Consider the following 12,535-nt stretch of genomic DNA (forward strand, 5'->3'; position numbering starts at 1 on the left):
GCGCGAGGGGGGCAGTTGGCTCCGCCCGAGTGCTGACCAATTAGTTGCCACATTATCGCGGGCGTGCGACGCCACCATGCCTAGGACCCGCCAACCTAGGAATGGTAAGTCACCGGTATACTGGTGGACCGACGCGATAGCGGACCTCCGTAGCGCGTGCCTCCGTGCAAGACGGATGTTGCAACGTTCACGCACCGATGCACAGAGGGTAGAGCGCCGTGTAGTATTCGGATCTGCAAGATCGGCGCTTAAAAGTGCGATAAAGGCGAGCAAAAGGGCCTGCTTCGATAGGCTATGCGCGAGTGCCAATACGAATCCGTGGGGCAACGCCTACAGAGTCGTAATGGCGAAGACCAAAGGCGTGTTGGCGCCTGCAGAGCGATCACCAGCGATGCTGGAGCGCATCATCGAGGGACTCTTTCCACGACACGAGCCAAATCCTTGGCCTCCGGTTGCTGAGTCTCACGTCCGACGTTCCAGTATCTCAGACACAGACCAGGGATGGTCGGTCAACCTGCCGGGCATCCAATCCGTGAGAGACGGCAGCCGTGCAGAGGTTGTGGAGGAGGTAAGGGTTACGAATGAGGAACTCATCGTGATCGCCAACTCCCTAAAGGTGAGCAAGGCACCGGGACCGGATGGAATCCCGAACTTGGCCATCAGGACGGCCATGAAAGTGGCCCCTGATCTATTTCGAGCAGTCATGCAGAAGTGCCTGGATGACTGCCTCTTTCCGGACAGGTGGAAGCGACAGAGATTGGTGCTGTTGCCGAAGGCTGGGAAACCGCCAGGGGACCCATCGGCATACAGACCTATCTGTCTGCTGGACACTACGGGCAAGGTGCTTGAGAGGATTATCCTCAACAGACTGGTGAAGTACACAGAGGGTGTAAACGGTCTGGCAAGTAACCAGTTCGGCTTCCGGAAAGGTAGATCCACGCTGGATGCTATTCTCTCTGTCACCAAGACGGCAGAGGTAGCACTCCAGCGTAAGAGTTGGGGCATTCGCTATTGCGCAATCGTCACGCTTGACGTGAAGAATGCATTCAATAGCGCCAGTTGGGACTCCATAGCGCTCGCGCTTAGGAGCATCCACGTACCGGTGTCGTTGTACAAGATTTTGGAAAATTATTTCCAGAATCGGGTACTAGTTTACAACACGGAGGAGGGTCAGAAGTGCGTCCCAATCACCGCAGGGGTACCACAAGGTTCCCGGTGTTGTGGAATGTCATGTATGACGGGGTGTTGAAACTAAAGTTCCCTGTAGGGGTTGTGATCGTCGGTTTCGCAGACGACATCACGCTAGAGGTCTACGGCGAGTCGATCGAAGAGGTCGAGTTGACGGCCGCGCACTGCATACGCAAGGTCGAAGACTGGATGCACTCTAGGAAACTGGAGTTAGCGCACCATAAAACGGAGGTTACGGTTGTGAACAACCGCAAATTAGAGCAACAGGCGGTGGTCAGAGTCGGTGACTGCACCATTACCTCAAGGCGTTCCTTGAAGCTCTTGGGGGTTATGGTTGACGATAAGCTCACATTTAAGAGTCACGTCGACTATGCCTGTAAGAGGGCTTCAACGGCCGCTGCAGGACTATCTCGAATGATGTCCAATAGCTCAGCGGTATATGGCAGCAAGCGTAAACTTCTTGCCAGCGTGGTTTCGTCCATACTTAGGTATGGTGGGCCAGCGTGGTCCAAAGCGTTAGGTACCAACAGTCATCGTCGAAAACTGGAAAATACCTACAGGCTCATGTGCCTGAGGGTTGTGAGCGCGTACCGTACAGTGTCATACGACGCAATCTGCGTCCTGTCCGGCATGATGCCTATCAGCATAGCCATTAAGGAGGACGTAGAATGCTTCGATCAACGTGACACAAGGGGTATACGAGGCACCAGAAGGTCATTCTCGATGATCAGATGGCAGCAGGAATGGTCCAATTCCGCAAAGGGTAGATGGACGCATCGACTTATTCCGGACGTATCCGGATGGGTCGGGAGGCGCCATGGAGAAGTTAACTTCCACTTGACACAGATTCTGTCAGGTCATGGTTGCTTCAGGCAGTATCTACACAGATTCGGGCATGCGGGGTCCCCCATGTGTCCCGAGTGCGCGGATGCGGAAGAAACTGCTGAGCATGTCTTCTTCGTGTGCCCTCGTTTTGTGCATGCGCGGAGCGACATGATGGTAGTGAGCGGGCCAGACACCACTCCGGACAACCTAGTTCGGAGGATGTGTAAAGACCCAAACATTTGGAGGGCGGTTTGTACAGCCGCCTCTCAAATAGTTTTAGAATTGCAAAACAGGCGACAGGTTGACCACCGACACGCCAGTGTTAGCTAACGGCCAGTCTCCAGGTTAGTTAGCTAAGTTAGCAAAGAGATCTATAGAACCAAGAGGGTGCACAGAGCACAAAAGCCGCTCCCCGAAGCAATACCTAGCGGTGGTCCCGGGGAGTATTATGGGCTGGAGACTGGAGGGGTTCTAGTGGGTCCGGTCACTGATTCAAACCAACCCCACACTCCCTGAGGTTGGTCACCTCAATATTCCAAATTCATTGATTTCTTGCGATTTGCTTATATCGTTTGGAATCATTGGTTTTATCGGAATGACAACATCCTCGTCTTTTGCCTTTGGTACATCACCCCTATTCCGGAAATACTCATATTGGGTGGTATTCAGTTATTTTCGTTGTTTTTCAGAAACTGAAAGTGGTCATCTTCGAATTCAAGATGGTGTCCAGGGTCAATGCTTGGCTTCTATACATTATTTCGATTACGGAAATATTCATATGCCGAATACTAATTCGGCTGTTTCCCGGAAGTTGCTATCTTACAATTCAAAATGGTGTCTGAGGTCAAATTTGAGCTTCATGCATCATTCTGGTTAAGGAGCATGCATAAATGACGTAGCTTTTTTTTAGTTTTCTTGACTCCCCCCTCACCCATCGTAGCATTTCGTCACAAAGTGGCAGACCCTCGCTAGATAATGACGTAGCTTTATAACAACCCCGCCCCTCTCATCTATTTTTTTTTGCAAATTTCATTATCAAGAACATACATTGTATCAATTATGATCAAGAAAAGGTAATAAAGTATTGAAAATGACCCTTAACAAACATAACAGTACTAAAAAAGAACAATTAGAACAAATCCATTTTATTTCTTGATTTCATATTTGCTACGTAGCTTGACCCTCTACCCACCCCATCGTCACATTTCGTCACAAAATTGCAAATCCCCCCTCCCCCCTCGAATGCTACGTCATGTATGAATGTTCCCTTAAAGAAACACTCATATTGGGTGGTATTTGGTCACTTTTGGCTATTTTTCAGAAACCGGAAGTCACCATGCTGGATTTTAAAATGGCATTTGGAGACAATTTCTGGAACCTGAGCGTCATTCTGGTTTAAGAAACACCGCTGTTTTTCAGAAACCGGAAGTCGTCATCGTGGATTTCAAAATGGCATTTGGAGACAATTTCTGGCCTCTGAGCGTCATTCTGGTTAAAAAAAACACCCATATTAAGGGATATTTGGTCATTTTGGAAAACTGCCCAGTCACCGGAAGTCGCCATTTTACAACTCAAAATGTTGTCGAAGGTCGATTTGAGGTTTCAGTGCATCATCACGATTTCGGAAATACCCATATTGGGTGGTATTTGGTCATATCCCGCTGTTTTTTAGAAACCGGAAGTCGCCATCTTGGATTTTAAAATAATATTTGGAGACATTTCCCGGATAGAAATCGGAAGTTTCCATCTTCAATTTAATAATGGCGGCTGGAGTCGAAAATTTTTCTTGCTATCAAAAACCTCAACATATCAAATTTGGTTCCATTTGTTTGATCATTTCTCGAGATGTGCAGAAATTTGTGTGGAACCCCTCCTTTCAGAAAAAGGAGGGGTGTCGAAACATTATAGACATCTTTGTTACCCCTAAAAATATTCACCTGCCGAATTTGGTTCCATTTATTTGGTTAGTTCTCGAGATGTGCAGAAATTTGTGTTTCATTTGTTTGGAACCCCTCCCTCACATAAGAGGGAGTCGTACCATTTTGGACATATTTGTTACCTCTAAAAATATTTACATGCCAAATTTGGTTCTATTTGGTGGATTAGTTCTCGAGCTGTGCGAAATTTGTGTTTCTTTTGTATGGGACTCCTCCCTTTTAAAAGAGGGAGGGGCGTCAAACTGTTATGGATATATTTGATACCCCTAAAAACATCCACCTGCCCAATTTGGTTCCATTTACTTGGTTAGTTTTCGAGATGTGCATGAATTCGTGTTTCCTTCGTATGGAACCCCTCCCTTTTAGTAGTAGGAGGGGTGTCAAACCATTATGGATATATTTGTTACCCCTAAAAACGTCTACCTTCCAAATTTGGTTCCATTTGCTTGGTTAGTTTTCGAGATGTGCATGAATTTGTGCTTCATTTGTATGGGACCCCTCCCTTCCAGAAGAGGGAGGGGTGTCAAACCATTATGGATGATTTTGTTACCACTAAAAACATCCACCTGTCAAATTTGGTTTCATTTGCTTGGTTAGTTTTCGAGATTTGCATGAATTTGTGTTTCATTTGTATGGTACCCCTCCCTTCCAGAAGAGGAAGGGGTCTCAAACTATCTTAGTCTGAGGTCGACTTGTGGCTTCAGAGCACCATTGCGATTCCGGAAATACCCATATTAGAAACCGGAAGTTTAAATCTTAAATTTATAAATGGTGTATGGAGTCGAGTTTTGACTCCTGTGCCTCGACCCGATCATTGTAGGCTGTTTTCAGAAAAACCTGGTTGAAATATCTGTTTAGCTTGTATGGGAGACCTCCCTTCCCTTCCAGAGTACGGATGAGTATCAAATCACAATAGAAATTCATGTTTGATTTGTATAAAAGCCCTCCCATCCAGAAGTGGAAGGGATGTTGAATCACCTTTAACATATTTTTTGCCCCCAAAAACCTCCACATGCTAAATTTGGTTTCATTTACTCTAATCGAAAAAAAAGTTCTGGAGTTGTGAAAAAATTTGAGTTTCATTTGTAGGAAACCCTACCCTTCCAGAAGAACGAGGGGTGGCAATCTATTATGGACATATTTGTTACCCCTTAAAATATTCACCTGCCAAATTTTGTTCCATTTAGTTGGTTAGTTCTCGAAATGTGCAGATATTTGTGTTTAATTTGTATGGAACCCCTTCCTTCCAGAAGAGGGAGGACATATTTGTTACATAAAAAAACATTCACATACCAAATTTTGTTATATTTGCTTGATTGGTTCTCGAGCTGTGCGAAATCTGTGTTTCATTTGCATGGGACCCCTCCCTTCCAGAAAAGGGAGAGGTCTCGAACTATCTTAGTCATCTTTCTTGGCCCCTAAAAGCTTTATATACAAAATTTCACGTCGATCGGTTCAGTAGTTTCCAAGCCTGTATGGATCAGACAGACAAACAGAGCTGCGTTTTTATATGTTTAGATAGTTGAACCGATCACCGTGACGGTAGCCACCAGTTCTACTTGTATTTAATTTTCGCTGGTAGCTTTTAAAGAATGATTTCAAAAAAACTGTCGAGAGTCACCTATTTTAAATTGCTGTCATATTATTGTTGTTCATTGCGTCTTCTACGATCTCATTTCTTCGTTGCATGGAAATTCTATTTTCGTGAATTCCACCATTTTCCTTTTAATTTTCCTAGTTTTCTCGCCGTAACAATTTGCCTTGGATGAAGACGAACACAACAAAACAAAGCCAGCTCAAATCAGACGCTACGTTGTAAAGTTATGGGCGGTCGCACATATATGTAACTTTATTTTATATATAAAGAATCTCGCGACGAGTATGCTAATAATTTCAACGAATGGTTGCAGCACCCTCCGGCTATCGCTAGCTAAGGCGGTTCTCAGTGACAGGTGTTATTGTTCTTCGCGATCATTACCGACAGCTGAACTACGAGTGCAAAAGACTTCGGGGTATGGGAAAACCTACTTTTTTGCATTTACCTTTCTAGAGAGCTCAGTAATGATCTAAAAATATTGCACTACATCATGTTAAAGTATAGTATTTTAGATGCCTAACAATTTTGCAAAAGACACTGAAGAGCTAGGATATCTCTAAGAAGAGCTATAGTTGTTCAAAGTTGAGTATGTCGATTTAAATGCAGAAAATCTTCTTTTCTACCAACACCAATGTACCGGCGTCAGTAGGATTCCCAACAGAAAAAACTTGTCGTAACGAGTTTATACACTCAGCTGGATCAAGCAAAGAAATTTAGGTCAATATTCTAGACGTAGGTAGAATCTACAATGTGTTTCAGAGGTTACTTCTAATGGAAATCTGACTAACGCCGGTACACTTGCAGTGTTGGCAGAAAAAATGATTTGCAACATAAATTTCGACATGCTTAACTTAGAACAGCTCTAGTATTTTTTTTTGGGACACCCTAGCTCTTTAGTGTCTTCGGCCAAGTTGTTAGGCATCATAAAACCTACCATTTGAAGTTATGAAACCTATGGTTTGAGCTATTTTGAGCTCTTTAGAATGGAAAATGCAAGAAAGTTGGTTTTTCCATACAAATCTTCATATAAATTTGAAATGAAATGCGCCAAGCGGAGACAAAACCAATCGACTTCCGATAAATTTCCCCGCCGCCGGCCGCCAGCCGTATTTTTGCGTACGGCTGAGTAATTTGAAGTTAAACTAACCCTTGAAAACCGTTAATGATTGAATAACTTTTTTATTTTGAATCATAGCTAGGTCAAATGTTCAGCAAAAATGTGTGTTTCTGTTTGGCTAATAATTCTAGAAGGTATAAAATATGCAGAAAATCCAGGAAAAAAGTTATATTTAAAATTATGATTTGAGTGAACTTTGCATATAAAACTTTTTATATCTTTTTTAACATAAGAGATAGAAATCCGACACCTTCGACAAAGTTGCTAGTAAAACCATTTGCCACAACTTTTTCGAAGTCACTAGCTGTCTATCTCACTGTCCTGAAAAAACAAATTTTCCATATCACTTCGAGGTGAATTAATCACTAAATCGTACATTCTAAAAGAAGCACAATAAAATCAGCGAAATAAAACACTGTGGATTGGTTGCAGCATCCGGCTAGCTAAAGCGGTTCTCAGCGACAGGTGCTATTGTTACTCGCGATCATTACCGACAGCTGAACTACGAGCTGAATTCTACAGTACCCCTGTTGACTTTCCTGCTAACAAAAATAAGTTTGTTTTCAATGTTGGGTATTTTCGTCACTGCAACCAATTTTTTGATATTTTGTGACCAGGTCTCGACGTTGTATGCATTTTAGGTCAATAAAAAAACGATTTTCACAATTTCATGTACTCTCCTTTTTTGGTAGATTTTTGAGAGACAAAACATCACAACTTTGACCTACATTAGGCACCCCTGAACCATGGTCGTTTAAGCTGAAATTTTGCACAGTTTATTTTTGGGCCAATAGACAAAATGTACATGGTCGGTTTTTGACATGACCCTTTTCGCTATCACCCTTATGTATATACCTTTAAAAATGGGATAGAGCTTACTCATTACTTACTCATGACTCAACAAAGACGAGCTCCAATATTTAATTGACCTAGAGCAAAACGAGTGAATGTTGTAGGCAAATGAACCATATTCTACTCTCAGTTGCAAATCATTTTCATTTAAATTGAGACACTGGTCGAAACATCGTATTGTATTGCCCGTTTCTTTAAGAAAATCTTGGCACCTGAAAAGATAACATTGGTTTTTATTGGAATCTTTTCAATTAAGTTAGTCTAAATAAGAAATAACAATAAGCACATAGATATACGATTTGCAATCTACCAGCAAAAAAGCAAAAGTAACCTTCTTGCTCCGTCCGTTTCTAGCTGTTCTTCTAACAACAAGGACAAGTATGCAGCCGAGCGACTAGATATTGATTTGCTAATGCAGTGGTTTTCAATGTGAGGTACGTGTACTGACTGATGATGACTCATACGTTGAAAGATGTTATATATTATGCCGAAAAGAAGGTAAGGATTATGTTATAGTGAAATTAGAGAGATTATTAGCTTAATCGAATGTTTATTATTTTGAGTTTAAAGATTCGTCGATTACATTACTTGCACTTGCTCAATTTCCCTGTGTTACAGGTTAGATGCACGTCTCGTGTTCCAAACTGCAATTATGCTGCTTCTGAATGTATGAGTCCTCATGTCTTGTTGCATAAAAATATTTCTTGTTAGTCATGATGTATTTGTATAATACAGGTATTTTATTCTTTGTTCATAACTACCGGCTGTATTTGAAATATTTCGTATTGCACTTTAGATAATGGACGAACGTGAGCGGCGAACAACTCCGACAAAATGCAGCCGTCTAATCTCACATCGGAACTACTCGAATTTTTCGATACCCTGCACATTTATCACAATACTTATCATACTCACATTGTTACTCACACTAGTTAATAACGTTCTCTTGAAATCAGCAGCTCGCCTAGTTCACACGCTTTTTTGATTTGCTCCGTCCGTCGCGGTTTTTTTTATCGTTTTGATATTGCCATTAGGCAATCGTCCCCCCAAAACTTGGTCCTTTGAGCCGGATTTTGGCTCCGGTTTTCGGTCGCGTGAGTAACCGTCGATGGACAAACTCCTGATAGCGAGAAAATCTCATGCCCCACGGATGGAATGTGTCACAAAGGCACTAGAAAAGCTGGAAGATGCCGAGCACGCGGAACCAGAGGACGTCGCCATGGAATTGGATAACCTCAACAGTGTTTGGTCGTCTTATCTCGCCGTTCAGCAACGAATTCTGGACTTGGCAGATACTGATGCCATTTATGAGGAAGCAATGAGTCACCAAATCGCTTTTGAGGAGGAGTACTTAGCGCTTAAAGAGGGTTTGGTAAAACTGCAGAGAAGGTTGGGAACGGCGTCAGCCGATCACGAAATAACTCTCAACCAGCAGAATGGCGGCAATGCGAGCGTTATTGACATCTTGGTTCAGCAGCAGGCACAACTCCTACAAGCATTATCTGTAAATGCAGGTGCCTCATCCTCTCCGATGTCTCTCCCACCATCACCTACAGCGCCGCCAGATTGCGCATCGCTACCGGACCTTCGACTTCCAAGGATGGATCTGCCAATTTTCAGCGGGAACTACCTTGAATGGAAGTCATTTTATGATCTCTTCTGTGGTTCTGTGCATCAGAACAAAAGAGCTTTGGTGTCAAAAAACAATGGACATGGAAGAGAGTCACATCACTGTCGACGCGTTGTTAAAGTTTATAGATAATCGATTCACTGCTCTTCAATCATCTCAATCCACTCGAAAGTGCATTCGAGAACCCAATACTGCTGTGCTCGTTAAATCTCAACCATTAAGACACTCACACAAACTACTCTCGTCCGCTCTCGTGGCCACCGATAAACCACCATTTGCGTGCGGCGTTTGCTCTAAAGCCGGTCATCAGCCGTATCAATGCGGTAAGTTTCTCCATGCTAGCTCATCTGACCGCCTCGCAATGATTTCTAGGTTGAAGCTTTGTCGAAATTGCCTCCGGTCTCACGGCAGTGAAGCGTGTAAGTCTGGGTCATGCAAAAAGTGCAACCAAATTCACCACACGCTTCTTCATCCAGCAATTCAACCAAATGGCACTCCGCCAACAAACAACGTCACGGTCCCGGTAGCGCCTCAAACGCTTATCTCGTCATTTAACCTGACTGATTATCTCGATGGATCGAATGTGCTGTTACTAACAGCTACAGTTGATGTTTTCGATCGATACGGTCGTCGTCATGCTGCTCACGCGGTGCTCGACTGCGCCTCTCATCTTAGTTTCATCCGGAAGGATCTTTGCGACCGTCTAGCCATAGCAAAATCACCAATCGATTTAGACTTTCATGGGATATCGGCAACCACCTCACATTCCAGCATGGGTACATCGGTCACCTTTGCCTCGCGATGTTCTAGCTATCGCTCTACAATACCAAGCGCGGTGTTGCATCGAATTTCGTCTGACCTTCCACTGCGCCCTGTGGATATTAGCGACTGGCTAATTCCTGATTCAGTCTACCTAGCTAATCCGCAATTTCATCATCCGGGAAAAATAAGTCTATTATTAGGCTTACAACCTTTCCTAGATTTGCTTGAACCAGGGCGAAAAAACTTGGATGCAGATGGTCGTTTTCCCATTCTGCAAAACACAAAGCTGACCTGGATGGTGTCAGGCCGTTACGAAGATAGCAAATTAATGAAAAACTCTCTCACCTGCCTAATCACTTACCACAACGAAACACTCTCTCAACAACTGCAAAGGTTTTTCGAAATTGAGGATTATGTGAACCCTAGCGAGCATCTCAGCGAAGAGGAACGAAAAAGTAAAGCGAAGTGTGCACACTACACACTACTCGTGATCAGGCTGGCCGTTTTAAAGTTCGACTTCCGTTTCGCGAGGATCCTAATACCCTTGGTGCATCTCGTGACATTGCATTGAAGCGGCTCGAACACACCGAGAGAAAGTTGAAAAAATCCCCTCAATTGGGGGTTAATTACCACGCCTTTCTGAGGGAATATTTAGACGCTGGCCATATGAGTCTTGCTGAAATTCCAGCCCCAAAAGGGGCCGTCTACCTTCCTCATCATTGCGTACTGAAGGAAACCAGCTCGACTACAAAATGTCGCGTCGTATTTGATGCTTCGTTCAAAACGGCTAGCGGCAAATCATTAAACGACGTGCTAATGACGGGACCGGTTCTGCAAGATTCGCTTGTTAACATTTTGCTACGTTTTCGAACCCCAGTCATCGCCCTCACAGAAGATATTCGACAAATGTATCGTATGGTAAAAGTGGCTGCAGCAGATTGCAACTATCAGCTGAGAGTGATCCTGATACGTTCGAGAAGGCATCAATGGGAATTTACGTCGATGATATTTTGACCGGCGCGGATTCCCCAGAGGAGGCATGGCAATTGCGACAACAACAATCCGAAATTTTCTCAACGGGAGGTTTTCACCTCCGCAAATGGGCATCGAACCACTCATCCGCTTTGGAAGGTGTACCAGAAGCTGACCTCAAAGTAAAAATCCCCATCGAACTCCACGGAAGCGACACAATCAAGGCCCTTGGAATCTACTGGCAGCCGTGTAGCGATGAGTTCACGTTTTCATATCAACCCTCTAAGGGCTTTCAGCCCACAAAGCGCATCATCCGGTCACAGATCGCCAGCCTATTCGACCCGCTGGGTTTGCTTGCCCCAATTATCGTCATGGCGAAACTGGTAATGCGCAAACTGTGGGAGCTGAAGGTGGACTGGGATACAACTCCCCCTGGTGAGTTGGTCAATAATTGGCTAATATTTGCACAGAATCTGTCGTCTCTCAATTCGTTTCAGGTTCCTAGGCGTGTGATCGATCCAGTGAAACTCTACCTGCACGGCTACAGTGACGCCTCCGAGAAGGCCATGGGAGCCTGCATTTACGTCCGTTCCGTCGACGCAGCTGGCAATCACTCTTCGCATCTGCTTTGTGCCAAGTCAAAAACGGCACCTATCGGAAACAACAGGTTTACTATCCCCCGTTTGGAGCTAGGTTATTCTGGCGAGACTTATATGCAACGTGACGAAGGCATTACAGATCCAGTTTAATGAAATTCGCGCATACAGTGATTCGCAAGTCGTGCTCGCTTGGATTGCTGGTTGTGCGTCAAAATGGAAAACATAGGTTGCAAATCGTGTTGCCGATATAGCCAAGTTACTGCCTGCAATTAACTGGTACCACGTACGCACGCAGAACAACCCAGCTGATCTAATATCCCGAGGTGCACTGCCTTCCACTCTACAAGGAAATTTGCTTTGGTGGCACGGACCAGACTGGGAACATTCTTCGCCTTCATACGAGGTGGACTCGACGTATAGAACACACATCGATCGAAAGAGGAAATCTGTAGCAGTAAGTCTTCTTACAATCTACGAAAACTCATTTCTGGACGGCATGCTGAATCATTATTATCTGAACAAACGAATGCTTCTTCGAGTCACCACTCGCCTTCTTCGGTTCACTCATCGTGGTCACGAGCGCTTGTCAGCCGCTGAGTTGAATAAGGCGTTCGTTCGACACACACAACACAAATATTTCTCGAATGACATTCAACGATTGAAGGATGGTAAAACCGTTGCAACTGGAAGCTCCATCTTCCAGTTAGATCCCCACTTAGACTCCTCAGGGTGGGCGGTCGGCTCCGGTTATCGAAATTAAATTTCAACACCAAGCATCAGCTGCTACTTCCGCGCCATTCGATTTTAACCTCATTAATTCTACATGATGAGCAGATCAATGATCTTCATTGTGGACCGCAAACATTCTTAGCAGCTTCTCGTCAGCGTTTCTGGATTCCTTATGGAACGAGTGCTTCCCGTAAAATCTACCGGCAGTGCATTACTTGCGCTCGTGTTAGACCTCCTCCTTCACGACAGCAAATGGGACAGCTTCCCGCCGATCGCTTAGAACCGCAGCCACCGTTTGCCTTAGTTGGCATTGATTATGCTGGTCCA

General features: G+C 44.3%; 1 protein-coding gene across 2 annotated transcripts in view; it reads right to left on the reverse strand.

Annotated features, from left to right (window-relative positions):
* Nucleotides 1–12,535, reverse strand: part of LOC129727093 (calcineurin-binding protein cabin-1-like) — a 667,482-nt gene that overhangs the window by 373,679 nt on the left and 281,268 nt on the right. The window contains exon 8 of one of the 2 annotated variants that reach the window (XM_055684543.1): nucleotides 7,555–7,728. The exons of the other annotated variant lie outside the window; for it this stretch is intronic. Within the exon in view, the coding sequence (XP_055540518.1) occupies nucleotides 7,555–7,728 (174 nt within the window). The remainder of the gene's footprint in view (nucleotides 1–7,554; nucleotides 7,729–12,535) is intronic. 2 annotated transcript variants of the gene reach the window in all.

The sequence above is a fragment of the Wyeomyia smithii genome, chromosome 3 (genome assembly GCF_029784165.1).
Source record: "Wyeomyia smithii strain HCP4-BCI-WySm-NY-G18 chromosome 3, ASM2978416v1, whole genome shotgun sequence".
NCBI lineage: Eukaryota > Metazoa > Arthropoda > Insecta > Diptera > Culicidae > Wyeomyia > Wyeomyia smithii.